Here is a 27,258-nt window from a genome sequence, read left to right as displayed (position 1 = left end):
GACTGTTAAAAGTAGCCAATTTTATTCAAATAATGTTAGATGTGATACATAATTACCTTTTCTCAAAAAAGTTACATATTTATGTGCTTTTTAGTCAAATGAAAACTGAATCCCGCCCCCTCTGCAGAAGGATTTCAATAGAAGCCCGAGTCTTGAGTAGCCCAGTTAGGTGCCTAAAAAAAAATATCAATAAATAAGGATTAGTAGAAAAGAAATTACTATTATCTCTTGGTTGCTGACATTTATGAGAAATTACTTAAATTATAATATTGTTACATGGCTATGAAGTGGGAATAGCATTAGTGAAGGATACCCTCTAACTTTAAAGCAAGTGTTGATATAGCAGAAAGACATGCTGTAATTAAGTTGTATAGCCTTAGTCCTCCAGGCTAGCAGTTTCAAAAAGGAAAAGTTCTACAAGATTCCAAAATATAAAAATAATTTGGCAGCTGTATTTTTGAAAGAAAATAGTATCATGTAAGTTTCACCTGACTTCCCTTTAATGGAATAAACTAATGCACCACTGCTTGTCCAACTCCCATCACTGTTTCAGCCAAGCAGTGAGAAAGCCCAATAAAACTTCTAAAATTTTCCAAGTTCTTTTAATGTGTGGTTTGGTTTTAGGTGGCTTTTTTTTTTTTAATTATGTCAGTCATCAACCTTACACTGCTGTTCTTCCTCTCAAAGCTTTCCATATTGCAAGGTGGACAGAGGCAAAACCAGACGATCTTACCAGCTTTTTTTATTTTTCATTTGTTCTACTTAAAACTCATTTAATAAAATACTGGAGAATATAGAGGTTAACATTAGGGTTTTGCACAACTTCTTCATGTTCCAGTCTTAAGCATCATTCACTCTTCTCTCAATACTATACATGCATCTATAGATACTTTTTTCAAGTGGGTTGTAGTTGAAGTAATAATGCTTTCATAAATGGCACCTTTCAAAATTAGCCCTTTTCAGGTGGCAAAGGAAACTGTTAAAAGTAGATAATTAAATGACAACAGAAAGAGATATGCAACAACAACGACAAAGGAATACCTAGTCATGAGGAGAAAGCTGAGAAGACAACAAGAACCACTGTCTAAAGCTTACCATAAGAAAATAAACCTTTTTCAATTTAATTCCTGGTGTCATAACTAGAACTAGGTACCTCCAATGAATTAAGAGGAACAGGTTAAGAATTATACTTAAATATATTGCAAAAAAGACAGCAGGAATTGAGAAAAATGTAACTTATACCAACCTCAGATCTACCACTCTGATTCAATTTCTTCTCAATGTTCATAGCCAACATTTGACTACGAAAAGACAGGCTTTTGGTCTTTTCAATAACTTGTTGATAAGGTGAGACTGCATTGTTGCCCATGACTACATGGCCCTAAAACACAACAAAAATACAGCAAATTTAACCACCACTCAAAATTCATAAGCCTTTAGTTTAAGGCTCTGCTTTCAGAGCTTTCATGGATCATTTTTCACACAGGATCACAACAGAATGAAGTCCACCAGACTTTGTGGGCAAAGAAAAAACAAACAGCAGAAGTGAGAATTTCCTGAACAAAACAAAATAAGTTTCATTTAAAAAAAAAAAAAAAAAAAAAAAAAATCAGCAAATTCAGTTGGATCCATCTGTACAGTCTTACCAGCTTTGAATCCAATTTGGCATCTAATCGCGCATTTCGAATTAGATTGACAATCCATCTTTCTGCTTCTTCAGGAGTCATATTTAGTTTATCTGCCAACATACTAAAAGATAAGACTTGTCAGAGGGATTTTATTTTACCTTTTGATGTCAGTAAACATGACTAAGGAATACAAGTTAAACCAACAAAAATTTTGGCACAGTCCAAAATTTGTATTTGATAAATACCACATATATGGGAAGCATATTTTCATTTGACTGAAGTGGCTTTAATACATACATGAACTCCTGCACATCTCCCACCACCCTGGGACATTGTGAATAAGGAATTTGTGTCCTGAAGTATACACTTACTCATTCTGAACTACATCAGCTTGCACTGAAATTTTGACCTTTGCTTTTTTTTTTATGTATTCTTATTAAACCTTGTCTACATTAACATTCTTTGGAAAATTGTCAATTAAGTCATCGCACCACAACATAAAACAGCAACTGTCACTATAAAGACAACAACTGTATTGCTTTTATTCTTACTTAAACCCAGCTAGCAGTCAAGAAAGTTTAGACTAATTTAGGAAAGTGTTAGGCAATAAACTGCAGTCTGAAGTTTCAGGAACAAGAGACATGAGAGTTTGGTACAGACAGATATGCTATGCTCAAACTTCTTGCAATTTCAAGAAGGGATGGTGGGGGAGGATGGAGAAGTGAAAATTCTTAATGAAACAAGTGCTCTTGTCCAAGTGTAATTCCTTCTGATGGTGTTTCCTGTGGCTTTCCAGCCAACTCTTTTAGTTTCCTGCTGGCAGTTGGCTCACACAAGGTATTTGTAACCCTCATTCTTCCATCAGCTTTCAGACTGAGGTAACAAATAGGAGGTAAAAGCTACAGAAATGACCAAAGCGCCAGCTGGCTACACTGCATTGCACAAGAGGTCAACTTCTCACCATTTTAAAGGATCTTGCTTAAACATATTTTTCTCCACTTGAAAAAGTGATTTTCCTCTTGACAATTACTAGTGTCAAGCAAATACTTCATAATCTATCAATTATTAGCTTGTCTACCTGACTAGATTATCTATATACTCATCTCTATACAATCTTCTCTCCTGTATGTTCTTGATCTCTCACCCTTCTCCCAACTAAAATGTAAATTCCATTTTTTGTCACAGACAAACATGAAGTGAGATGAGTAGAAAGAAAACCGAAGTAACATAAAATACTGGCTTTACACTGCCAGCAAAATGACACAACAACTCTGTAACAAACTATCTGGAATTTGGTAAAGGGGAAGTAAAATCCAACCACAGTTGTTCCTGTTCCACTGTAACTGCTAATCTGCACTCAAGTTATAATTGTGGAGTTAATGCAGGTAAGAGAACAGAAGATATCAGGGATGTAAATTTTTGTAGAAACAGATGTCTTATTTTTCCTAGATGACTATTTCAATAGGAAGAAGTTACAAATTGCTTTACTACGTCCAATTCAGTAATATTAAGCACCTGACTTGAAACTAATTTTTAACTGAAAGAACGTGGCAGGGGGTGTGTTAGGGAATTCCTGTGTTTTAGAAGCATCAATAAGAGTCAGATAAAATCACTCCTCCCACAGATGACCACAAGAATGGCTACTGCCACTATACTGGGGATTAAGCAACCTACCAATGGGATTGAAGTGTGGAACCTCTATCCTTAGAGACAGTCAAGAATCAACCAGACAAGACCTTAAGTAGCATAATGGAACAGTGCAGTGAGCCCTGTTCAGAGTTTTAATTAGGTACACAGAATTAAACCAGATTACTTCCAGGGGTCCCTTCCAATGTACAGCAGCTGTATTTTGCTTTTTCCTTAACTTAAAATCCCTGTGTACTTGGAGGGGAAGAGGGCACAGAGTTCTAGAGGTCATGAAAGAGCCCAGAAACCATGCAGTGCTTTGTATCACCTAGCAGGTAATTCTATCTTTTCCTATTATGTCTATGTTTTACTAGCTCAGCTTCTGCAGCAGTAACCTTTTTTTAAATTAAAAGAAAGATTATATGAACAAACATACAGCATATATGCAGCTACATGACAGAAGCTGCACACTTCTGTACAGGTATTTTCTTCCTGCACACGCATTTGGAAAGCTTACGAAACTGAGATTGAAAATGACAGGGTAAGAAGGAATATAAAAACCTATTTTCTCAACTTCTAGCTTTAAGATTTACATGGATTTAAATTTTTAACATAAAATAACAGAAGTTATCAAGCAACAACTATCTTTCAGAGAAACAGGTATCTCTATTAAAAACCCTAAAACTTTATCGCACTTTTGATGCAAAAAATGATCTTATTCCAGCACTTGTGGCAACTGGACTCCATTTTAGGGTCTCCTTGCACACTACACTGAAGTGGCCAGCACCACTCCAAGCGTCTGGAGGTGTAATGTGGAGGAGGTACTTGCCTGGTAAAGCAACACATACTGCCAAAAAACATTCTCTATCCTTCCAAAGCAAACGCACTGAAGATCTATCCTGAGTACAGATACATAACAAACACCACCATTCTCCTATTGCACTGTCAACATCGGTATCTAATACTCTCAAGAGACACAAGCTACAGCTCAGCCCCATACATGTTTACAGTTCAAGTAATAGTGACACATTCAGATTTACAAATACATATTAATACCATTAATGCCAAGGAACGGAAGCAAGAAAAGCTGTATTCGAGATGACCATTGTTTATAAAGATCCCCACTATAATCCAACATAAATCATTATAATGAAATAATTTTATTAAAGAATACTGTCTAACCTTTTCAAGTTACAGGTCATTTCAAAGGCTAGTTTTACAATGGTAGTTTCAAAAATAGTTGTTTAGACTATTTCTACCTTTGTTTTAAAAGGAGATTCACTTATTTGGGTCATGCTAGGGAGCAAGTGTTATTTAACTTCTTTGCTTAAAAGGCTAGTTTACATATGAAGATGTGTGGAATTCAGTAAACAAGCCTATCTTGTACCGCACACAGAATTAAAATATATAGAAGAATAAAGCATATTCAGCTCTTCAATTAAATACAGGCATATCAAATGAACCAAGACACATTCTGAATTAATTTCATCTATTATTCTCTGTTAAACATGATATTTCAAAGAGTAAACTATTGCAGGATGATTCAGGATGTATAAATTTTCAAGTTACAACTGATAAAGCAACTACATACTTTGGAAAAATGTCTGCGGTCCAACAGATGCGAGTAGTTAAAAAAACATTTAATGAGCCATCTATTTCCCATTTAACATAAAGAATAGCAGATTTCCCACTAATTGTTTTCAAATTTGTTCTGAATAGTTAAACAGTACTTATCAAGCGCCGTGGTAAAATGGACTAGTTTTCAATTCCAGGAATACCAGTGGAAATCACTTGTGGACAAAGAAATGTAAGAACTATGCCTCAAATGTTTAATTAAAAGCACTTTGACTGGCTTCAAAATTTCTTTAAAACCAAGTCTGATATGCACTAAGAAAACCTTATACGCCCAACTTCAGCTCAAATCTATTGATTATTACAGTTTGCACAGAAATTAAGGCTTACGTCCATCATTTAAAACACAACGACCTACTGAAAAGAATCTCATTACTGATGATTGATTCCACATACGACTACCTGAAGTGATACACACATGGTAGGAATATCCATGTCAATCTGAAATATATGTCTCAACTCAAAAGTCTGTCACTTGCTTCTAAACACACTATAATGCTTATATATTTATGAGTCGGACATAACAAGGAGAACCAACTAGAATATTGTACTTTAAGCTGAAATAACCACATACAGCACAAAAATAGGAACTGTAAAATAAGTAATAAACATTAAACAAATGATAACCACCTACCATAAACCTTGACTTGTTAAATAAAGCTTATTATTTTTGCCATAATGAATCACTGGTATGTTAACCCACACTGTTAGCAGTATCTTTTGACAGAGAGACTTAAAGCATACTTAAGATGTATCTTCCAGACTCTGCTCATTGATTAGAGCCAGATCAAAGAAGCAAACTTCTCAGAAAGACATCTTTAGTTAAAAAAGCTTAAACAACTGGGTTCACTGAAAACTTGTGCTTTAGTATGTGCAGTATTTACCAGACTAAAAAAAAATTATAGGAAATAGCAAGACACTATCAGGACTTACACATTCCCCAGAAATTCATCCCTAAGAGGGCTATATTTACATTTCTTCTTCCACATACTTCATCTGAAATCACTTTAGGCAGAGTACTGCACATGTAGGGATAAAGGGGTTTTGAATAAATATTAGCCCCCTTATAAAAATTAACATTAAGTATGGAAAAGTTTTGCCCACAGTGCCTAGTTCAGTTTACTATTATGGCTATGCTTAAAATGCAATACACCACAGCTAATTAAAATGCTCAAATTCACTGTTTGCCTTTTACACTTAAAATCATTGACTATTTTAACCTGACACAAAGAATAAAAAAAATATTTCCCAAATGCACTGAAGACAAATGTGTCACCCAGTGAACAGAGATTAGAAGCGCTAAGAATCTTTGTCCTTTTTTCAGCTATACCTATCCATGAAAAAGCAATCGCTTCAACAAGCTTGCAAAACTAAAGACAATTTTCTCCCAAGTCCTTTTCTTTTGAAGTCAAGCAGCGTTAAATTGCTTCCTCAAAAGACCTGATGCACACATCTGCTCTGGATGCAAGCTGATAACAAGACTCCATTGGACTTGGTAAGAGCAAAGGAAGCTCGGGGTGAGACCTTACTGCTCTCTATAGCTACCTGAAAGGAGGCTGTTAAGGAGGTGGGTGTCAAGTCTTTTCTCCCAGGTTACAGGCAACAGGACAAGAGGAAATCACCTGAAGTTGCACCAGGGGATGTTTAGATTGGATATTAGGAAAAATTTCTTCACTAAAAGGGTGATCAAGTATTGGAACAGACTGCCCGAGGAAGTGGTGGAATCATTGTCCCTGGAGGTGTTGAAGAGATGTGTAGATGTGGCAGTCTAGGGACATGATTACCGATGGACTTGGCAGCATTAAGTTTATGGTTGGACTCTATGATCTTAAGAGTCTTTTCCAACCTAAACCGTAGTATCACAGAATCATTTAACAGCTTTGATTTCTGCTGTCTCACGAATCTCTCCATTGTTCCCTACCGTGGAGATTTTTATAGCATTCAGAGTTTAAGGGATGTGGAAGTATGGGGAACAGGGGCAAAGGCCAAGGTGAACGGTATCTCAAGCATGTGTAACATCTTCCTGCTTAGCTTTTACAAAAGAGGCAATGGACTTGACTCATAAGTCGTCTTTTACAAAATATTTGCCCAAGTGACAGACATCATTGCTAACAAGAACATTTTGTTACAGCCAGATCACTTCGTACCACCAGGAATAAGATCTATTGTTTTCTATTTAAGTAATGAATAAAGCAATACAATTCCAGTAATTTCCCAAGAACACAGCTATAAGACAGACAAGGCTATCTGCATTTACCAAATATAAATTTAAGCAATTGCTGTATTTGCAACCTGTCTTTACTTAATATTACTACTCTGTATCAGTATGTGTGGAATTCGCTTCAAATTAAGACGACACCTGGATTTTGGTGATGCTGGGTATGAAAGTTCCCATTACATCTAGTAGAGACCTAATTTGACACCACAACACAGTTTTGGCTTGAAAGCACTGCTTGTTTAGGGGGCTAGGGTGGTAGAGAGGTTGTTTTAAAGTTAACCACTTTAACTAAAGAATTCAACTTTTAAAAACAATTGTTTCAATTTAAGTTCATCACGTTAAAGCAATGAAACTAGAAAGGCCACTATCCAATTAGACTTTAGTTAATAATGTTTGTTTTATCTGATGACTGAATATTATACTAAATTTTACACTGTTTGTCAAACCGTCAGTCATGACTGCTTTTTCTGAACTGCCATATTAAGAAGTTATCTTACCCAATGCTGATACATTGATGGATGCGACAAAAAGTCTCAAATATAAAGAGACGGGCATTCTCAATGAAGTCCTCAAGGCATGCCACTAAGAAGAAATCATTCACAAGCACCTGCAAATATAAGGAGAAAGGGAATGCTGAGAACAAACATGGTGGTAGTTTACTGGTAGACACCATCAACAAGCAAGATTAGTGAACAGTTCTTGGTATATTCAAGTATGTGGAGAAAAAGCTACAGATATAGCAGAAGTTTTCATTGTTCTGAAGCTTGCTAAATTAAAATCGCATCTTAACAAGATCACTGAGATCTGACTCAAGAGAACAAGGTCTACTGCTGTCATAATTCTGCTGAAGACCCCTCCAGTACATAAAGTTGAACTCCCCACTCATCTTGTAGGATTCTTCTTTCACTCTGTAATTTGATCAGCATTCTCTTTACGATGCAAACCAGCTTATTCAGTAGTGCAAGTGTGCTTATAAAGTTCAGATTACAGGACCACCAGCCCTATGCAGTGAAGATATAAGTCTTCTAACTTACTTTGTGACTAATACTAGTGAAAGGAAACCCAAACCAGAGGCTGTAAGAATTGGTACTAGTGTTCAGCTATTAGAAACACTAACTTTTACACCTGTCAACCCAAGTGCTGGGTATCTTCAGCTGTCTGTAGTAGTCCAAGAATATGTATTTAACTATCCTAATGCTATTTCACATTATTTTTCACCACTGCAATTCCAGGATGCAGCATCTTTCACAACTAAAGGCAAATCCAAGCTTTTCTTCAAGCACTTCTCAAATAGTAATGGAAAAGCTGAAGTTCAGCCAAATGCACAATTACCTGTTCATTTCTTGTTCTAGAACTGCTTAAATAAAACCCCATACCACTACAATCCTCCTACATGCATGAATTAAAGCCCATCACAAAGTATTGGCAATGGAATCAAACACTACCTAAATAAATTAGCGGGCCACTGAATTTTAGAGATTTTTACTTAAAGGAAGACAACTCTTATAAATGTTATGAACCTTACTGTTTCACACTCTCTCAGCTTCTTCTGTGCACCATCGAAATCAAAATTGACATACAAGCATTCCACAAACTCTGTGATAGGGTCCCTGTAGGTATAGGACTCCTACCAAAAAAAATTAGAACAGTATTAGAAATCAAGGTCACAAGGTCATTCTAGCATTCTTTATATTCTTCAACCATAATTTCATACCATAAACAAGTCCATTCATCATCATAAAAAAATAAATTAAACCTCCCAATTCCTCCCACAAAAGTGCATAAATGTGCCTTTTCCCCCCTCCAATAGTCTGGTTAAACAACCAGAAGTATAGTTTCACCAGCAGCATTTAGTGCTGCAATCTTTGGGTTAGAAAAATGTCAGACTACAGCTAGTCCTGTATAAAACCTCCAAATTTCTTAAAATATAGAACAGATAGTCTTCCTGAATTCTAATTTCAAAAGACTACTGCAACACCAAATCCTCCATACTTAGAAGTTGAATGATTTACATGGACAACATAGCTAACACAAATAATGCTACTTCCTGTATACAAAATACTTGAATTTATTTTAGTATTACAGGAATTACTCAACTTTCTCAACTACAAGGCAGGAACAACACTAGATCTACACACATTTGTGTAAATTAAGATGTAATTAAACATCCTATGATGTGTCTCTAACACACATTCATAGACAGTTTAACTCAGTATCTGTCAATATCTGCTTTAGCACAGAGCAAGATCAGCAGACTATGGGAATTACTAGGAGTGGTATTTTTTTCTTCTGGATCGGAGTTACTTTTCCTTCCCAGAAGGAGTGCATTTATACTTTCATTATTTAGGTCTTATAGGTAAAGGGTTTTTTTTACATCAAAATTGCACTTGTTAATGTAATTAAAATCCACCATGTAAAAAAAATTCTTGGACTGATCACCTCTAAATTTAGACACAGACAGATTACCTATCAGTTCAATATTTGCAAAGGTATTGCACATATCAGCAATCTCTAGTAGAGCAATCAGCCTACCATATGACATTTGAGAAAGCAAAAACAAAGCATTGAATGAAGTGCTATGTAGACAAGTCACTAGTTATCCTGTCTGATCTGCTTTCAAAACTACAAAACCTCTACCACTTCATGATTTAATAAAATGAAGTATAGCGAAGAGTACCAAGAAATAAATCTCTCATCAGGCATTTCAAAAGTAAAGCCAAATTTGGTATTTTCAGAAGGAACAACCTAATGACCCCTTTTTTATTCACACCAATTGTACAAGACAAAAGAAAGCAAAATAGTTGTGAAATGTTACTTTACTTCTAATATTAGAAGTTCATATTACATTAGAAGTTCAATGCCAAAATTCACGGTTTTGCTTAAGATAAAAGTCTTAACACTTAACTAGTTTATACTCCGTATGATATTTTGTTAACACTAATGCTAAATAAAAAACAGCTTAAGATATGCTTAAAATTTGATCTTTGCATTGACTGTGCTCTGTATATAGTTACATCAATGCTTGGCATGGATATAATTGATTGCTAGCCTGTCATGCTGTTATTATTCACAATGTATGTTATTATTGTTTGAAGCATAATAGCTTGTATACAAACTTGCATGCTGATTGCACATAATCTGTGCTGTAACTCCCTGATCGCTATCAAGCACAGTTCTTTTATTGCTCTTGTCCATGTCTACACCATCATGAAACTATAACAGAAGCAGTTTCAAGAAAATGCACATGAACACAGAACAATGCACACAATTCAGTGGTTTTGAAATGTAAACAAGATCCCTTACTCATACAACAATTCCTTGTGGGGTGGCTAAGAAGTCACTTCACACGTGTCACTGAGTTTTCTGCATTTAATCATACAGGAAAAGCAAAATGGAGTGCATATTCGATTTTACTCCTTGCTTGTTGACATGAAAGGAGGAAAAAATTTATTCTGTCCAGCCACTAACTGACATGCATTTTACTTCACAGTGATTACTTAGTTCAGTGAGAGAAAGTGAACACCGAAATACATAAGCAGAAGTCCTAAACCAGGCATATTATTAGAAGCAAGTTATTATGAAGTCTCAGTAACAAAAGAACAGAAATACCAGCTAATTCAGTCCTTACCTGCTGAATAACCTTGACTAGATCTTTCAGCACTTGTCTACGTTTACGAACATCCTTATTTGTTATGACTGCAGTAGTCAAGTACCTGAGGATATGTGGGCACATTGTCTGAATTGCATTGAGATACCTAGAAAGAAATACAGACAAAGCTCAGATAATGCAATTTTTCATCAAAACAGTAGTCATGATAAATATCTTAAGTGCCTTTTAAGCAATGCAATACCAGGGCTTGTGACTAACCATTTATTCAAATATAGAAGGATGATTTATTTTTGTTAATCTTGTGATCATCTTTTGGGACAGGGGGAGGTGGGAGGAAAACAATGGGAAGAGAAGGCAGCAGTGTGCTAGGAAGAGAAGAAAAGGGGCTAGCACTGCAAAAGAACAGTCCATACACTTAAGTTTAGGTCAACACCGGCCTAAGCCATCAGCTACACTGATTTCACAACAGGAGTTTTTGCAGGAGCACACAGAACCACAGAAAGTCTGTTTTTATACTATCATCTAAGCCTGCAACTTTCCTGTTCAACTGTCCAATAAATTAGCCCACATTTATAAGTGAAAAGTAAAAATTAAAAAACAAGCTAACACATACACTACGAAACAAAAAACCCTGCTACAGATTACCAGGCTACTGGGAACACGTGGAAAAATTCCACTGCTTTTCTTTGGTACTGTTCTCCTATCCTAATACATTACCTCCAAGCAAGTACTAGAAGAACAAAGCTTACAAATAATTTCTCAGTGTTAAGCTGTTCTACACTCCCAGACCTACCAGGAATCCCAAAAATGGCTGTAGTGCTTCAAATTTCATTTCTATTCTCAAATTTCCCTCAAGAACTCTTCTTAAATATGTTTTGTAATATCAAACTAGAAGAATACCTTTCCCTACAGCCTACCACATCCCTAGAAAAGAAGTGGTAGGAGTTTGTAGTCTAGCTAAACTACTTATTTTGTCCCCACTTCACCTGAAGCACCAGAAAAAAAAGAGCTGGTTCTTCCTACTTCACCATCCTTTCTCCTTGAAGGGGAAATACAGCCATGAAGAGAAACAGATTATACACAAAAATTCAAAAAAAGGCTTGGGAAAAATATTCAAAATGTCATTAGAACTTCCGAAAGCTTCAGGATGAAAACCGTTCAACAAGTTTGCATAATCAAGATCTGCCTTCATTCTGATTTAAAGACCCCAACATAGCACAACACAACTTACTGTGGTTGATAGAGAAAAAGGTCAATGATATTGTCTCTCCCTTTAGGATGATTAAAAAACACAAACAAAGACCAGTGTATGAGCCATGTTCTTTGCTGAAGAGACTGTAGCGGAGAGCTGACAGACTAGAAGAAAACATAACAGCATTTTAAGTTAAATAAAACACAAAGTCTGCATGAACACTAATGCGTTGAAACCTGTAATTATTCAAAAATTTATGATTTTCCACTGCCTCCTTTTAGCTGTTACCACTCTCCAGCTGAGTTTGACCTCCAGGTTTTTAACCTGTCATCTGTTAAAAAAAATAAGTCTACTGAAAGTTATAACCAGGATATATTTTCCAATATTGTATTTCAAGTTGTTTGCCAAAATTTGTATTCTGGCGAACTAAAAGCTATGCTCTTGCCATAACAAAGACCACCACGCTACCGTAAATTATTACTTCCTTTTTGAACTCTGAATTTTATTTCTTGTATTCCCTCTTCTTGTGATCTGACGAACTACTTTGCTTCTGTAGCTTTTCAGTTTTTCTCTCTTTCTAAAGCCTCACAAGAGCTTTTTTGCCATACACTCTCAGACAAGGAAACACCATAACCACTTTCAGCCCAGAAACAAGAGTCTTCATTTAAACCAGCTGATAATGCACAAATAAGGATTCAGCTCTAAGTATCTGTATCTGGTCCAAATTTCAGCAGCACTTCAAACAGCCTGCAAAGCAATGTGTTGAGAATGAACTGACATAGCAAGTAACAATAACTCTAAAGAGCACAACTATGATTCCATCAAAAAAAAACAACTAGAGTCGAACGAATAACTCGAATTCAGTAGTCTATTATAACCATATAGGTTCATAAAGATTAGAAAATTGGAGAAGTTTCTTAACATTAGTTATCTATCACATAGATAATGAATTATTTGGGGGTGGGGGCAGGGGGCACCTACAAGAAAAAACCCAAGCCACCAAACATCCTTTTCAAGATTCTGGTTCAGGAGAGTAAAACTCTCACATTTCAGATATGGCCACTGAAGCCCTATAAGCAGGGAGGAAGATAGATAGAGAAGTCCTTAATCACTTCAGTTGCTCTGAATTAGTACTGCAGCCCCTCCCTTTCTTTTCATGTTCTTGGTGCTCATCCAAACTCAGGAGCTAGTGAGGAAGCTGAATTGGCTGAAAACTAGTTATAAAAACAAGTTGTCTTGTATCTTGTGTCATCAGTACTATCTTCATGTTTAAAGAGTATAGTTTAAATTACATGCATTTTATTGTTTACAGAAAATGAACAGTACAACTCTGAAATATAAGCAGCAAAATATTTCACACAATGACACCTCGCCTCATCCTTGAGGCTAGTTTTTTTGTTTACTGGAAATACCTTAAAGTTTTTGGCTACATTTCCAAATGTGGTAAGAGGGAAGCAGTAATCTGAAAAAGGAAACTTTGCTACTTTCATCACAAGCGCTTTAAGTCTCCCACTATTATGAAGGAAGTATCCAATGAAAAGGTAATAAACTACTCCTAAACAAGGCTGCAAATGATTCATAGTAGAACTTGAATACTACCAACACGACCAAGATTTTACTTACATTATTATCTATTGTCTCCTTTAGCCTTGTGAGATCTTCCATGGCTGCATCCCAATTCTGCATCAGAATTTCAGATGCCAGTTTTCCCCACAGAGAACTCAAAGCATTTCTGTCTGTTGCTGGAACCTATTTTCAAGAACAGCAACAAAGTCATACTCCTGGGGTTTGGTGGGTTGCTTTTTTTTTTTTTTATTTACTTTAAAAATATGAAAAATATCTTTGGCAGTATTTTTAATTTACAAGATATCAAATTTACATGGTCCTATCTTTACAAATGAAGTACTTTTAAAAAAAGTAATTCAGGTACAGAAGAATAAACAGCAGTTAAGCTTCTGAAGTAGAAACTAGAAAGTCCTGTCAAAGTAAGATAAAGCTTCATGCTGCTGCAGCTTAAGTTAAAACAAGAACAAAATAAATGGCTGAGCACCAGTAGACACACTGGTTTAAATCCCCCCGCAATGCTTCTAAACTACTAAAACAAGGTGATTACAAAGCAGACTCCTGAAGAACTCCTGATAGTAGGTAACCACTTTGGAAAAGCTAATACTCCAAGTTCTTTCTGCTAATGCCATGCCAAAAGGCATACATCTTACTGAAATGTCCAGTAGAACTGCAACTTTGCAGTAGTATATCTGTTTCCTGGAAGGGTAGTACTAAGGTCAAGCTGTGTTAGTTCTATACAGGAATGAATTACGCTAGGTCATTCACAGTGTCAAATTCTGTTCTTAGCTCAGATACAATAGCTCTTTCATAGATTATGTTTCATCACACAGAACTTTAAACAAATCTTCTCCTATTAGAATTAGTAACAAAATTCCTATACCAAGACATTACCAGCACAAAAACAGTACTCACTTTTTGAAATTAGTTCTTTGACATGTAAGAACATAATGCTAAGCCCAGAATGAAGGCACTACGAATTAAGGGCAGCTGCCCCAAAACCTACATATGTAACTTATTTCCACTCTTAGCACACAGAATGCACCTACAACACTAGAGTCAGCTTTATCATCAAAATTTAGACTAAGAATTCAATTCATTCCTACTTTAAACCCTATTCTGATTAAAGAAGCAAAATTGGGAATCTTTACTGTCAATCACAAGCATTATTGTTATTTACTCTAGCAGTATTTCAGAAAGTTAATGATATTTTTAGATGGGACTAAAAGTTAGACAGCAAGAAACAAACCTCAGCACAGGAACCACTACACATTTTCAGTATTCACTCCACATATCCGTGAAAGATACATGGTTTAGAAGATGTTACCTTCCATGCAACCAAGGTGTCACTTTAGCAGATGCTTTTAGTTGAGAAGGTTCACATGCACAGTGCTGGTTCCAAATCACATACTTACAGTTCACTATTCACAACAACTGCCTTCAGATACTGCAGCTGTTCCAGCTACAGTATCTAGATTTTCAAGCAGTTACCTTAAATTTCCATTTGTTAGTAAAATAGCACATTCACTGACCACCAACAATAAATTTACTGTGTTGAGATTCTTACAAGACACTAAACCTTCATTCTCAAAATTCTCTCCCACCACTAACAAATGATATGAATTACAACAACATGAAAAGAGTTGCTTCAGACACGATGGATCTGGTTCTACAATTCTCATTTAGGCTGTTTATATTTCCTAGGCAGACGACTTATACTCTTAAATCCATCACAAAATTCAAGAGAAGACAGATGAGAGTTCAGATAAGAAGTTGGCAGTTCACCATTACCACCAATTACATTCAATCCACCTGCTGTTGATTGTATCTATGCACAAAAACAAGTATTCATTTTACTTTTTTAAAAAAGTATTTTTTTCCAGGATACATTTACAGTGAGGAAAGCAGTAGTATTCCATAATTAAATGTTACCATAAATTTAAAGGACCGTTCTGAATTCAGCATGAGAATACCAGAATTGCTGGACAATGGTCTGTGATTATTATTAGCAATTGTTTTTACCTTTTCTTTGGTGCAGAGCAATTGTCTCAAAAAGCTCCAAAAAATTATATTTTGAAGATTAATACATACAACTTACTGGTCTAAGTATTCCATTAAAAAACCAAACAAACTGCAAAAAGAAACCAAACCCAACAAATACCCAAAACTCACCAGAACTCTAAAGAAGTAGAGATATTCTGCAGCTCCTGAGTAATTACCACATTCATACTGGAATTTTGCGTACCTGTAGAGCGTGTCTAGGTACTCCTGCCTAAACTAAGGAGGAACACAAAAAACATTTTTCTTCACTAGGAAAAGAGAAACATGCTGTTACAAGCCAATTTAATAGTAAAGTAACATTTTAAGTCTTAGGTTCTTTGAAGACATTGTACACAGGAAAGACAATAGGAAACTATAATTCTCTTAATTCATGCCACTGAATTAAAAATTATACCAATAGTTGAAAAAAAGGCAGATTTCTGCATTATCAAGTAAAGCACATCTTAGTTACAAGGATGCAGTTAACATTAAATTCCAGCTTTATTTTTGTTTTATACAAAACTCCAAAGTATTCAGATAAAATATACTGGCATTAGGAATTCTGTCTATTAGCTATGTTGACATAAGACAGGCCAAAATGCAAGTCCGTAATTGCTCAAAGCTGTTGAGGGAGGTTGGGTGGAGATATTTAGAAATGAATTCAGATACAAAAATTGAAACACTTACACCATGCTTCTCAGCTAAATAGTCAAACAGCATCCGACCATCCCTGTAACAAAAAGATAAACCCCACTGTTTTTTAAAAACAGATTGTCACCATGCAACATACTAGACAACCTTTAGCTGTTAAAAATAAAATACCCGGAATATAAATTTTAATACTCCTCCACTTGTGCAAAAGCAATTGCAGAAACAGTGCGCCAACTATTCCTAGTATCATGAAGTGTAAAAAACCTTAAAAATTATAATTTTAAATAAAGAAAGCCACCTGCAACAGTAACTATAGAGTTAAGAAGGGGTGGGAGGTGGTTTTAAATTTGATGGCATTCTTTGCTTTCAGCATGAAAGTTAAATCCTCTTGTAGAGCTCTTCCCACTCTCACCTTCACTCTCACAGCAGTCACTCTAGCCATGCAATTGGAATTCAGCAGAAGATAGGAAAAAAGATAGCAAAGACTAGAGTAAAACAGAAGTAGAAAGGAAATTCATCTCACTATTAGCACTGGAACACAGTGATTAACAAGAAATTCTCTACAACAGCAAATGCCTGCAGGATGCAAAACTAAAAAAATTATCATACTCAGTAAGTTCTAAATATCCAATTCACACGTGATCACATTTCTGAAGCTTTTTTTAATTCAACACAGATAATAAAAGAATAAACAGCACTATCTAGGTCAAAGGCAAGTTCAAGTCTCCAGCAGGCAAGCATGAAATTCTCTACCAGCAGTAAGTCTCCTACAAATGACCACAGGATTTCAGATACTTATTTTTAAATAATACTTAACTTGGTGAATTATTTTTTTTCCAATCTGCAATAGATCTTGATCTGTTCTTTGAGTGAAATTTAGCACACTAGCTTTTCAATACAGTAAGAATTCCATACAAATTTGGCTGCAGTCATCTGGCAACTAGAACCACAGCTGAATTCACATACATAAATAGCAGTAAAGTATTTCCAATTTGGCACTTGGATTGTATGGTCATTAATTCTTTCTGTATTGTAGAAAGGCAGTCAAGTTTTTCTGTTCTCCAGCTCCCACTGCCCTGGGCATGCTTCTATACCTGTAGCTACCTCCCACTACATCTCTTCTATACATTCACCTTTCAACCAATCATGCAGTAAAGACGTCCTGGGACAATTCATGGAACTATCATATTTGATAGAACACCCTCCCTCCCACCCCCCCCACCCCCCCCAAAGAATTAACCACAGAGAAGAGTATCAAGCCATAAATTCCTCTTGGGACAAAGCAGTAAAAGTGTACACAGCGAAAAAAAATTATCTCCATTTACCCTGAAACCAATTGACTGCAAAGCCATGAGTTTAATTAGTTTATGGTATAAGATTCTACAGGGAAATGGCACATTGCCAAGGCAGCCAATGACGACAATCCTCAGTAATACGGAAGCAATGAAACAATCTCATGGGTTTCTTCCAGTGGAACATACTTCAAAGATCAGGAATACCAACTATTCCTCTGTAATTTTAAAGTCAATGTCCTCTAACAGCTGCATAGCAAACAAGTGAAATATTTTGGCTTATCCTTGAGAGAACTTACACTTGCGAAGTCTCTTTTACACATCATCTTCTGCCACTTCCTAGATTTTGATGTTCCAGGCAGCACTGTCACAGATTAAAAACCACTACCTAAAGCCCTGATAATATGCAGCTCTATGTTTCATACAGATTCCAAATCACCAGCAGAAATGCACAAAAGCCAAAGAATCAAAATTTGCTTTCTACCATCCAAAGCATGCTATACTCGGGTCAATCAGGCTGAAAAGTGTCAGTCTGCCTATTTTCCATTACTGTATAATCCCAACAATGTGGATTAGAGCTTCTGTCAAACCAATAACCAAAACTAGTATTTCTAAAGGTATGAAGTTTTAAAACCAAGGTTTTTATATTTTAATTAAAAAAAAAATCAGCAATGCATTAGTTCTGAAACAAAACTTGCTGGATGTGAGTAGCGGGACTAGTTTTTTATAGCATTAGGCAAGTTCTATACCATGCATTTTTTGACTGCATCCCTTATATCCAAACAGGGCATTTCTGATTTGGAGTATGTGCTGCTGATCAACTCCCAACTTCTGCAATCAAGGTCAAGTAACAGAACACATTTCCAAGAAATGTTAATACTTAGAATTGCAACAAGGTAATTTTTTCCCTAGGCCAAATGTTATTATAAAACTGGCTAGAGGCAAAGCAAGAATTGAACAAGATCTACATATATGGATCAGAATTTCAATTAGATCAGAATAGAGTTGTGATAGCATCAGAAAGTCTTTTCTTTAAGCTTAAGGTAGTCCCGATTAGTAACTTCAAGGCAGTTAACTAATGGCAATTGAGCCTTTCACTTCAGGATTTCAAAGCTATCTTCCAAAACTGTGAGTGGTTCCTGGTTCTGCATAACCACCCAAGTCATAAAAAAAAGGTAATTCCTTTTCCTTAAGATAATTGTCTGAGAAGTATCTATGCTGAAATCAGATACAGAGGTGGCTTATTTATCCTAACAATGCTTTTACAGTACATCAGAAGCTTAAGTACATTATGGCAATATTAAAACAGAAAAACAACAGCTTTTTCTGAAGTGCTGGAAAGCTAACAGATTTACAGATTTAATGATTTCTACTGATGTCTTGTTTCATGTGCACATTGAGACTCTCTACACTACACCTTCACCATTTCTGCACTGATCAAGTTCTACATTAGACTGTAATAAAAACCAAAACTAATGCACAGAGCGGAGAGAACATAGACCAAAAGGGTCAATTGGGTTTCTCAGCAAATTTGGCTAAAAGGGGAAAGGAAAAAAAGGATGGTAATCTGTACTTCAAACAAGGAGTAAATTCTAATCAATTCCTCCTCCTTCACAGACCTATCTTCTTCAGCAGGGGTGCTCCCAAATAAAGGTACACCTCATTTAGAAGGTTTCTGCGGTTTGTGCAGAACCTAAAAAGAGTTTGTGCATTCAATATTTTTCTAAGGAAATTCCAGAAGCAACATTACTGTCTTCCGTATCAGTAGATACATAAAGCTTGCCAACAATAAATCCAAGTACAGGCTTCACCTTCAAACTCAAGTCAAGCCATAGATGCTTTACCTGATGTGGTATGTTCTATCTGAAGTATTAAGAGCAAGTAAGGCTGAAGAAGAGATCTAATTAATTTTCCAGAGTTGATAAAACATTTACAACTGTAATTACAATGCTTCCTATTTAAAGGCAAAAAGCAGTTATTTACACTAAACAAATACCTATTTCCCTTCTGTTGAAGTTGCACAGTTATGTCCCCAATGACTACAGCTGAACTCTTTCCTACAGGGCCCAGTTAGAGTTTAACCATAGAACTCCTGTAGACCTTAGACACAAGGTGCAGGCATTCACTTAAAATTACTCTTGCAAGCAAAGTGAGAAGAAACTGTGTATGTCTTAAAAAGATTATTATGAGCACTATCTTACACCAACAAGTTGGCCAGTTTGGGTGAATGAGGGAGGATAAAGGGGGGAAGGACAGGACTCATGAAAGAAGTGCACTATGAGGCTAAAAGAATGCTTATCCACCGGGCCTCACACACTAAGACAGAGAACACTCCAAAATCTTCTGTGAAAAGTAGAAAAGAGAGAGTGGGCAGAAAATCTCCTAAAAGAGAATCTGCATTGTTTCAGCCCATATTTCCCTTTAAAACTCCCCAAACAACCCCACCCCCCAAAAAAACCTAAACAGAAACCCCCCCAAACCTCCTCAAAACCGGTCTTGGCTGTGATTTGACTTCACCGAATGATGAATATCGGTTGTCCAGAGTCTATTCATAAGCATTATGGACAACAGAGATGCCTTATGCGCAGCAGGTAAAAGCACTGAAAAGAGTAAGTTGAGTCCAACAATTACAATTACCCGACCACAAGCATCACTTAAATATTGGCCGGAAAGAAAAATATCCGTCTTTGCCATTGCTACACAGACAGCATTCCTATCATCAACATCCAAAATGTACAGAGAAGGCGTTCTCAGAAGTTACATTAAAAAATTACCTAGTGGACTGCATTTGCCTTGTAGTCTCTGGATCCTCAAACATCTTGACAATAGGTTCAGTTTCAGCTTGAAGCTGCTTCAGCTGTGCAACAACAGTTGTTCTCTTCTCACGCAAGGCTAAACACAAACAAAAAAGATTTTATTTTAATGCCTTAAGTTTTTACAGAAACCAACCTGTAATGAGATGGTGCTGTCAGCACATTTGAATATGTCTTCCCAATTCCTACCTCACTTGTACTCTCAGTCAAGTCACAAACCCAGAGATATCTAACAATTAATTAACTCAATAAAAGTTTCTAACATCTGGTTCCTTTCCTCCTGTGTGGAGTTCTCATCAAGCCACTAAAGAGCAGGTATGGCTGGAGTAGAATCTGTATTACACAAGGTATCTTCAGGCTTCCACTAAGGGAGAAACAACCATTTAAGTAACTTCACTTATTCAAAAAAAACCTGGTAAAAAACCGAACAGTGCTACACCACTAACATTTGATTTTTCTCTAACTGAACAGGTTCTGAAAGAACATTTTTAGAATACTTAACTGAAAGTTGGCAGGAAGAATTTAAAGCAGCTCAAACTGCAAAATTAAGATTTGGAACACTAAGCATGCTAATTAGAACATTAAACCTTTTAAGAAGAATTGTTAGGAAACAGAACTAACAGGTTTAGGGTGACTATTTTACACAGAGCCAAGTGCTTCTTCACCAAGTGCTACCACTGCAATAAAAAATAGTCCAATAAAATGAACACTTAAAATACAGAACACAACTATATGCTTTAAAAAAACTAAAAAAAAAACCAAAACACCAAAACAATAGTAGCACCCCAATATTGGCTATATGAGCCAAGAAACATACCAAATCAGAGAAGCCAAGACCAAGTCCCAGGAAAGAACAGTGTGGAGGAAACCAGGAAAGTGAGCTACACACCAGGACACTCAATTTCACAGCGAACCTCTTAGGCATTTCTTTTGTGATTTGACTACATATAGTTGAAAAGGAGGTTCAATGTGACTAACACCACAATGGTGACCCAACCTAAGCCTAAGAATGACTTGCCTGATAGGAAGCCTTCCAATAAGGAGAAATTATCTCCAACTTCAGATGAATCTTGAGATTATAGAAGAGGAAGGGGAAACAAATGAAAGAAAGAACATTCAGGTGACTTAGTAAGAGTACAAAAATGTTCTCCTATGATATCTCCAGGCTCTGTAATTAGCCTGAATCTCACGGAAGAGAAGACGAAAGCAACTGTAAATTGTGCAGGAACATTTCTAAGTATAATAGTGAAGTGAACTTAGCCCTGAGTACTTAAAACAGTGAGGTCTTAAAAAAAGAATCAGCTTAAAATTCTAACAAAGCCAGCAATTCCACAAACAAAAAAACCTGTCTGTACATACATGCTGATAAGCACCGATACGTGAAGATGACATACACCAGAATGATTTCAGAGACCTTTTCATAGAAAGCTGTGCAAGTACTCTTAACAACTGACTCCATGTAAAAGTTATTACCTCTGTTTCTGTTAATTTTGTGCTGTTGAATAAAAGCCACATATCAAACCACACCAAAAAAATCTTTCCAAACTGGTGACGTAACAACTTCAGATTGTTTCAAAAGAGTGCAAGAAAAACATTAGAAGTGTGGAAATTGTTGGACTATATGAAGGGTGAGCTCTCCCAGTGACCAAATTCATTAAATTTACTTGCAGCTATGACCTGATGAAATTACACATTTAGCAACCTGCTTAAATAAGTTGCTGTAATCCGATTATTAAAGATATGAGACTAGTTACTTTGTGAAAGTGTGCTAGGATTGTTACTTCTTGTGCTGTTTACTACTAATAACAGCAATATTATTCTTCAGCAGTTCAGAAAGGCTGGAGCCAGCAATGAAAGAGGAAAACATATTTAGCTTTGGTGAGGGTTTTTTGGGTTTTTTTTTTTTTGGGTTGTGTGTGGTGGTTTTTGTTGTTTTTTTTTTTTTTTTTTTTTTTTTTTTTTTTTTTTTAAACACAGCCTTGAGATGGTCTAACATTTTTTAATCAGTAGAACTAATAAGTAACCTAAAGATGAAGCTATCATTACAACTGTTTCTTAGAGTACGAAAGTGAAAACCTCTGGTTTTCATTATTTGTTATCAATCCCCCGCATCACTGCATACACACCCACAAACAACATATAATGCCAGCATATCAAAGATTTGGCCAAAGCACTGAATGTAACATCCGTAAGTCTATCAGTTCTCTTCATGTATTTCCAAAGAGGCTAACTGCCCACACTGCAGTTTTAAGAGCCTAAAAAAAACCACCAGAGTAAGACCCAGAGTTATAAGAACAGTTGGCTCTTGTAGCTGACTACATAAAAGCACCTGAGCTTCTTCCTCCCATGATGCTGGGAAGACAGACCATAGTCTCACTAGTTTAGAAACAGGTGAGGAATTCCACAAAATAAAAAAAGATGGAGAAACAGGAAGAAAGCGTATATTCAAGAATTAGGATCAGGAAGGAAAAAGCCAAAACCTATCAAACCAACAAACAAAAAAACAACCCAGAAAAAAAGGAACAATGGGGGTGGGGGGAGGGGGGCGGGATGGGACCCAAACACAAACTCAAAAATCTCATGAAGGATAGAAACTAGAGAAAGCAAGATATTCCAATTTCTTCACCTCTGCAACACTCCTCAAGAAGATAGAAATTAATAAGTTAACAGGAAAGTTTCTAGTTATGGAGAAGACAATAAAAGGTTAAGTTTCATACTCATTATAGTACAAATTCTCATTTATTTTCTTCTAGAGAAACAGCAATTTGTACGTCAACAGAAGTGAAGAAAACCTGTTTTCAAGAAATCTGTACCTCAAAGTATAAAAACTAGCCACAGACAGATAATGGATTTACTTACAATGGAAATCTAGTCTTAATATAGTGCTTTAAAGTTTAATAACCCCAAATCATTGTGCAATAGTTTTAATTTGACAGATGTAAACCAAGTGTAACTATCAGGCTATACCCTTCAAAGTGCTTGAAATCACCAAATCAGCATTGCAATGCTGTAGATGTCACTCAAAAGACTAATATCCAGACAGACCAAACCAAAACTTCCCAAGTTTAGAGGATTCTCTTTGTTTCATATTACACATCCTTTCCTTAAGGCCAAAGTTAAACAGTATTCGAGTTTGAGTGCAATAGCAAATTACCACTAGATATTTATTATTTTAGATAGAAAGGCTGTAAAACAAATTTTATTTTTAAGTGAGCAGCTTACCATGTGGAATTTCATCAGAATAAAGATTTTTGTACACATCCATAGCAAAATCCACCATGTTGGTATCACTAAGGAGATCCAGTTTTCCTTGGAGTAGCTCTTTTTCATTGTAAATCTGAAACAAAAAAATCTGTTTATAATACCTGAATATTATTAAATAGTTTCCAATTCCTATTATGTAGTTACCTTTATGGCACAGTTTATTCATGGATTTTTGTCCAATTACAATTGTTTTAAACTTCAAAATTCACAGCTTTGCTAGATCTCACAGCTCTTATTTAGAGTGCTTACTACACAGCCTCTCTGTATTTCCGGTCTTGGCAAGATACTGGCAACTTCTGGCTAGTTATAAATGCCGGAACTTCACAGTCAGAATATAGTAAGCATTTTGGACTACTATTCTTTTAACAGGAATATTAATTTCTATTACAACAGTGATATATATTTTAAAAAATAACAACTTTGGTCAGATTTGTCTTTCAAAGTAGTGAATACTTTCCACAAAATGACATGCTGAACAGTGCAGACTAGCTGAATAACAGAGTGATCTCAGAAGATACTCAGGATCAAACTGATAATTTAATTGTAGCACAGATCAATCTAAAATATGTTTTAGATCTATAATATAAGAGTAAGTTTAATTTAGCTTGTGTAATTAGAGCAGTCTTCTTCTAAGCTAGTCAAATAGTTTTTTACAGTTCCTACCCCATAATTTAACTATGAGTTGTAAACTGCTGTTATGTTTTCCAAGACATAGGTGCAGTATATGTATACCAGAGTATACCCCAAATATACACTTGCACGAAGGCTGTATTTCAATTCACCACACCACTTATATTAACATCCTGGACACAGAACCAGCAAAAGTTTAATTCCACTCCAAACATCACATTCCTCAAGACCAACATTACAAAAATAGTTATTTAATTAACTTGAGCTGATTTACAAATGTCAAAATACTAAAAACACCGCCAACATAACAGGCATCAAGCCAAGTCCATACACTAGACACAAGAAGTGTTCAGGTCAAGTTGTCTCAACACATGCCTGCTTAATTGCTTCACTTCTGAAACCTCAAACACCACCTATTTTAAATTCAAAGCTTATATAATTTTACACATTTTGTTTCCATCTTAAGATGGATCAGATGAGTGCTTCAGACAGACTGGTAACACTTTCGTCTAAAGTTATCTCCAGCACTAGTGGGTTCTTTACAGTAATTTAATTAAGCATATATATATAAAACGACCAACAAGGAACAGCACTAGAAGGGACTTACATTTTAAACACAAAGTCGTGATGACAACGGTTTAAAATTCAAGTTGATTAGCAATACTACCTACACTGACGCAAGCCTCCACACCGCCCACGGCTGAAGGGGCAACACGAGTGCCCACGGCCGCGGCGCTGGCTCAAGCCGGCTGCCCCACGCGGCCGCAGAGCGAGCGAGAAAGTGAGCCGTGGCTGCGAGGGAGACATTTTGCTTCTCCCTCCCCTGAATACGGAAAAGAAACTTCGCCGAATCCGCGGAAGGGGAAAGAGGCGCTCCCCTGTGCCGCGCAGGCGAGCGGCCCAGGAAGCCGCCCTGCGTGAGGCGCGGCTCCCCAGGTCCGCCGTACCCCGCCACAGGGCCGGCCCGCCTCCCCGCGCGGTGCGGGAGCCCCGGGCCCGCCCTCAGGCGCCGAGGCCCAGCCGCCTCACAGGCCGGGCCAGGCCGCGCAGCGCCTGAGCAAGGAGGCGGCCGCGGCGCGCCCAGGCCCACGCAAGGCACCGACATCTGGTGTCACTCTCTCCCACCTTCCCACCTCCCCAGCCGCGCGGCCGCCTCCCCCACCCCCGGGAGAGCCGCGTACCTCCTTGACGGAGAGGAACTCCAGCAGTGGGAAGACCAAATGCCGGTCCAAGAAGTGCGCGATCTTGGTGGTGAGGTCGTACTCCGCCATCTTGGCGACGCAAAAGAAAAGCGAGAGGCGGAGCCTGGCGACGCGCGGGCAGGCAGCGGGCGGCCGCCGCTCTTACGCGCTGCGCGGCCCCTGCGCGGCCCCTGCGCCTGCGCGGCCCCGCCCGCCCCGCAGGGGGGGCAGCCGGCGGGCGCCTGCGCGGTGGGGCGATGGGCGCAGCTGTGGGAGCGGGTGGGCGGCTGGGCGCCTGGCCGGGGGCTGCGGCGGGGGCTGCGGCGGAGGGTGCGGCGGGGCGCTTGAGGCTGTTGCTGTGCCGGTGCGGAGGCGGTGGCCGAGCTGTAGCCCCAGCCCTGGACTCCCTTCCGTTGCTTGAGGTGGCGGTAGGGCCGTGCCCGTGCCTCGGCGGGCTGAAGGCGCTAGGATAAGTGCTCAGAGACAGCCAGTCTCTTGTGGTGGGGCCAGCTTAATAGAGTTTGATTTTTGAAGTGGTGAATTTCGCCTAAAACTGTTATAGACTAGCTCTGCGGTGTGAGGCCAGCCCCATCGCTTTGTGCTCTGTGGGGAGCTTGTGTTGATTTACTGTAGTAAAGGGGAACTAGAACCAGGCCTAAATGGGCTTTGGCACAAAGTGAAGTACTAGTTAAGTGATGGTCCATGTTCGCTGTGTTTCTGAGCTCTTGGTGGTGAGGGCATGACAGGTGAGGTGCAAGGAGGCTGTGGAGCCGGTGGACAGTGGCTTACACAGTGATACCCAAGCAAGTGTGGAAATGTTGAGTTCAGCAACAGGAACAGGGGGGTCACTAATATCAATAACTTGGATACTGTATCCAGAGTAAGGAGGCGTTGGAACAAGCTGCCCAAGGAAGCAGTTGAGTCCCCATCCCTGGGGGAATTTTAAAGTCATACAGATGTGGCACTCGGGGATGTGGTTTAGTGGTGGACTTGGCAGTGCCAGGTTAACGGTTGGACTTGATGATCTTAAAGGTTCCAACCTAAATGGTGCCTGATTCACCATGGTGTTAACTCACCAGAACACTGAAAGGTATAAAAGGTACTTTTTGCTTTTATACTTCGTATGTTTTCTGTTGATACTTGGCTGGACATACCGTTGATTGATTCTAGTGAGTCAAGCCTCATCTCTTCACATAAAGCATGACTCAAGGCTGAGGCATAAATCATTTGCTTTATGATTCATGTAACTACAGACTTTGTCTATGGTAGCTACAGTAGCTGTTTATGCTGAATAGTGAGTTAAATTAGTTGTGGTACAGGTTAGTTTTAGAGTTGGCAGGTTTGTTTTAAATGTTAAGTGGGAAATGAGAAATAAGGAGATGGTACATTTACTAAGCCGTTCTTCAGGGTGCTAGTGATGTTCTCCCTACCTTAACAGAAAGATATAAAGGCTACAGAATTAAGAATGTGACAGGCTGGCATTTTGAAGCAAGACTTCATAGCAGCTTAATGATTACGATGGTAGAAGATGTTCTGTAAGTAAAAGAAAGTATTTATGCAGGATGAATGAAGTCAGTTCTTCGTGTGACCCTGAGTTGTTAACACTTTTTATAGGATTCTGTGGGGTGTGTCGTTTTGTATTAGTAACAGTCTTCTCAGAACATCAGCTGTGGAAAAGGATATCTTTTTACCTGCAAGGCACCCTTATGTTTTTCATAGTAATTGTAGATATATTTAGCTTTAAATAGTTCCTGTATGGTACCTACATATTGCTGATGGCATACATCACTCTAATGGTGAAAGATACCCCCTTGTAATACTTTTCCCATAGTAACTAGGTGGGTTTCACCAGGGCCTGTTCAGATTTGCTGTTAGTTGTTCCTCCTTATGGCAGTTTGGTTACAGAGCTGTTTGTGGA

At 37.6% G+C, this 27,258-nt stretch overlaps 1 protein-coding gene across 1 annotated transcript; it reads right to left on the bottom strand.

Annotated features, from left to right (window-relative positions):
- EIF3E (eukaryotic translation initiation factor 3 subunit E) lies at positions 1-25,498 on the bottom strand. Its single transcript, XM_080381568.1, has 13 exons — positions 25,341-25,498; positions 23,488-23,602; positions 20,227-20,344; positions 16,197-16,239; positions 15,642-15,746; positions 13,530-13,655; positions 11,946-12,070; positions 10,733-10,859; positions 8,630-8,731; positions 7,602-7,711; positions 1,647-1,749; positions 1,247-1,381; positions 1-173 (listed from the first exon to the last, which is right to left on the bottom strand). The coding sequence occupies exons 1-13, from the start codon at positions 25,428-25,430 to the stop codon at positions 135-137; spliced, it is 1,338 nt and encodes a 445-aa protein (XP_080237694.1). The 5' UTR covers positions 25,431-25,498; the 3' UTR covers positions 1-134.
- Between the last annotated feature and the right edge of the window lie 1,760 nt (positions 25,499-27,258).

The sequence above is a fragment of the Falco punctatus genome, assembly GCF_963210335.1.
Source record: "Falco punctatus genome assembly, chromosome: 3".
In the NCBI taxonomy this organism is placed as follows: Eukaryota; Metazoa; Chordata; class Aves; order Falconiformes; family Falconidae; genus Falco; species Falco punctatus.
Note: the sequence above shows the minus strand (reverse complement) of the source record. Positions and strands in the feature narration are given on the sequence as shown.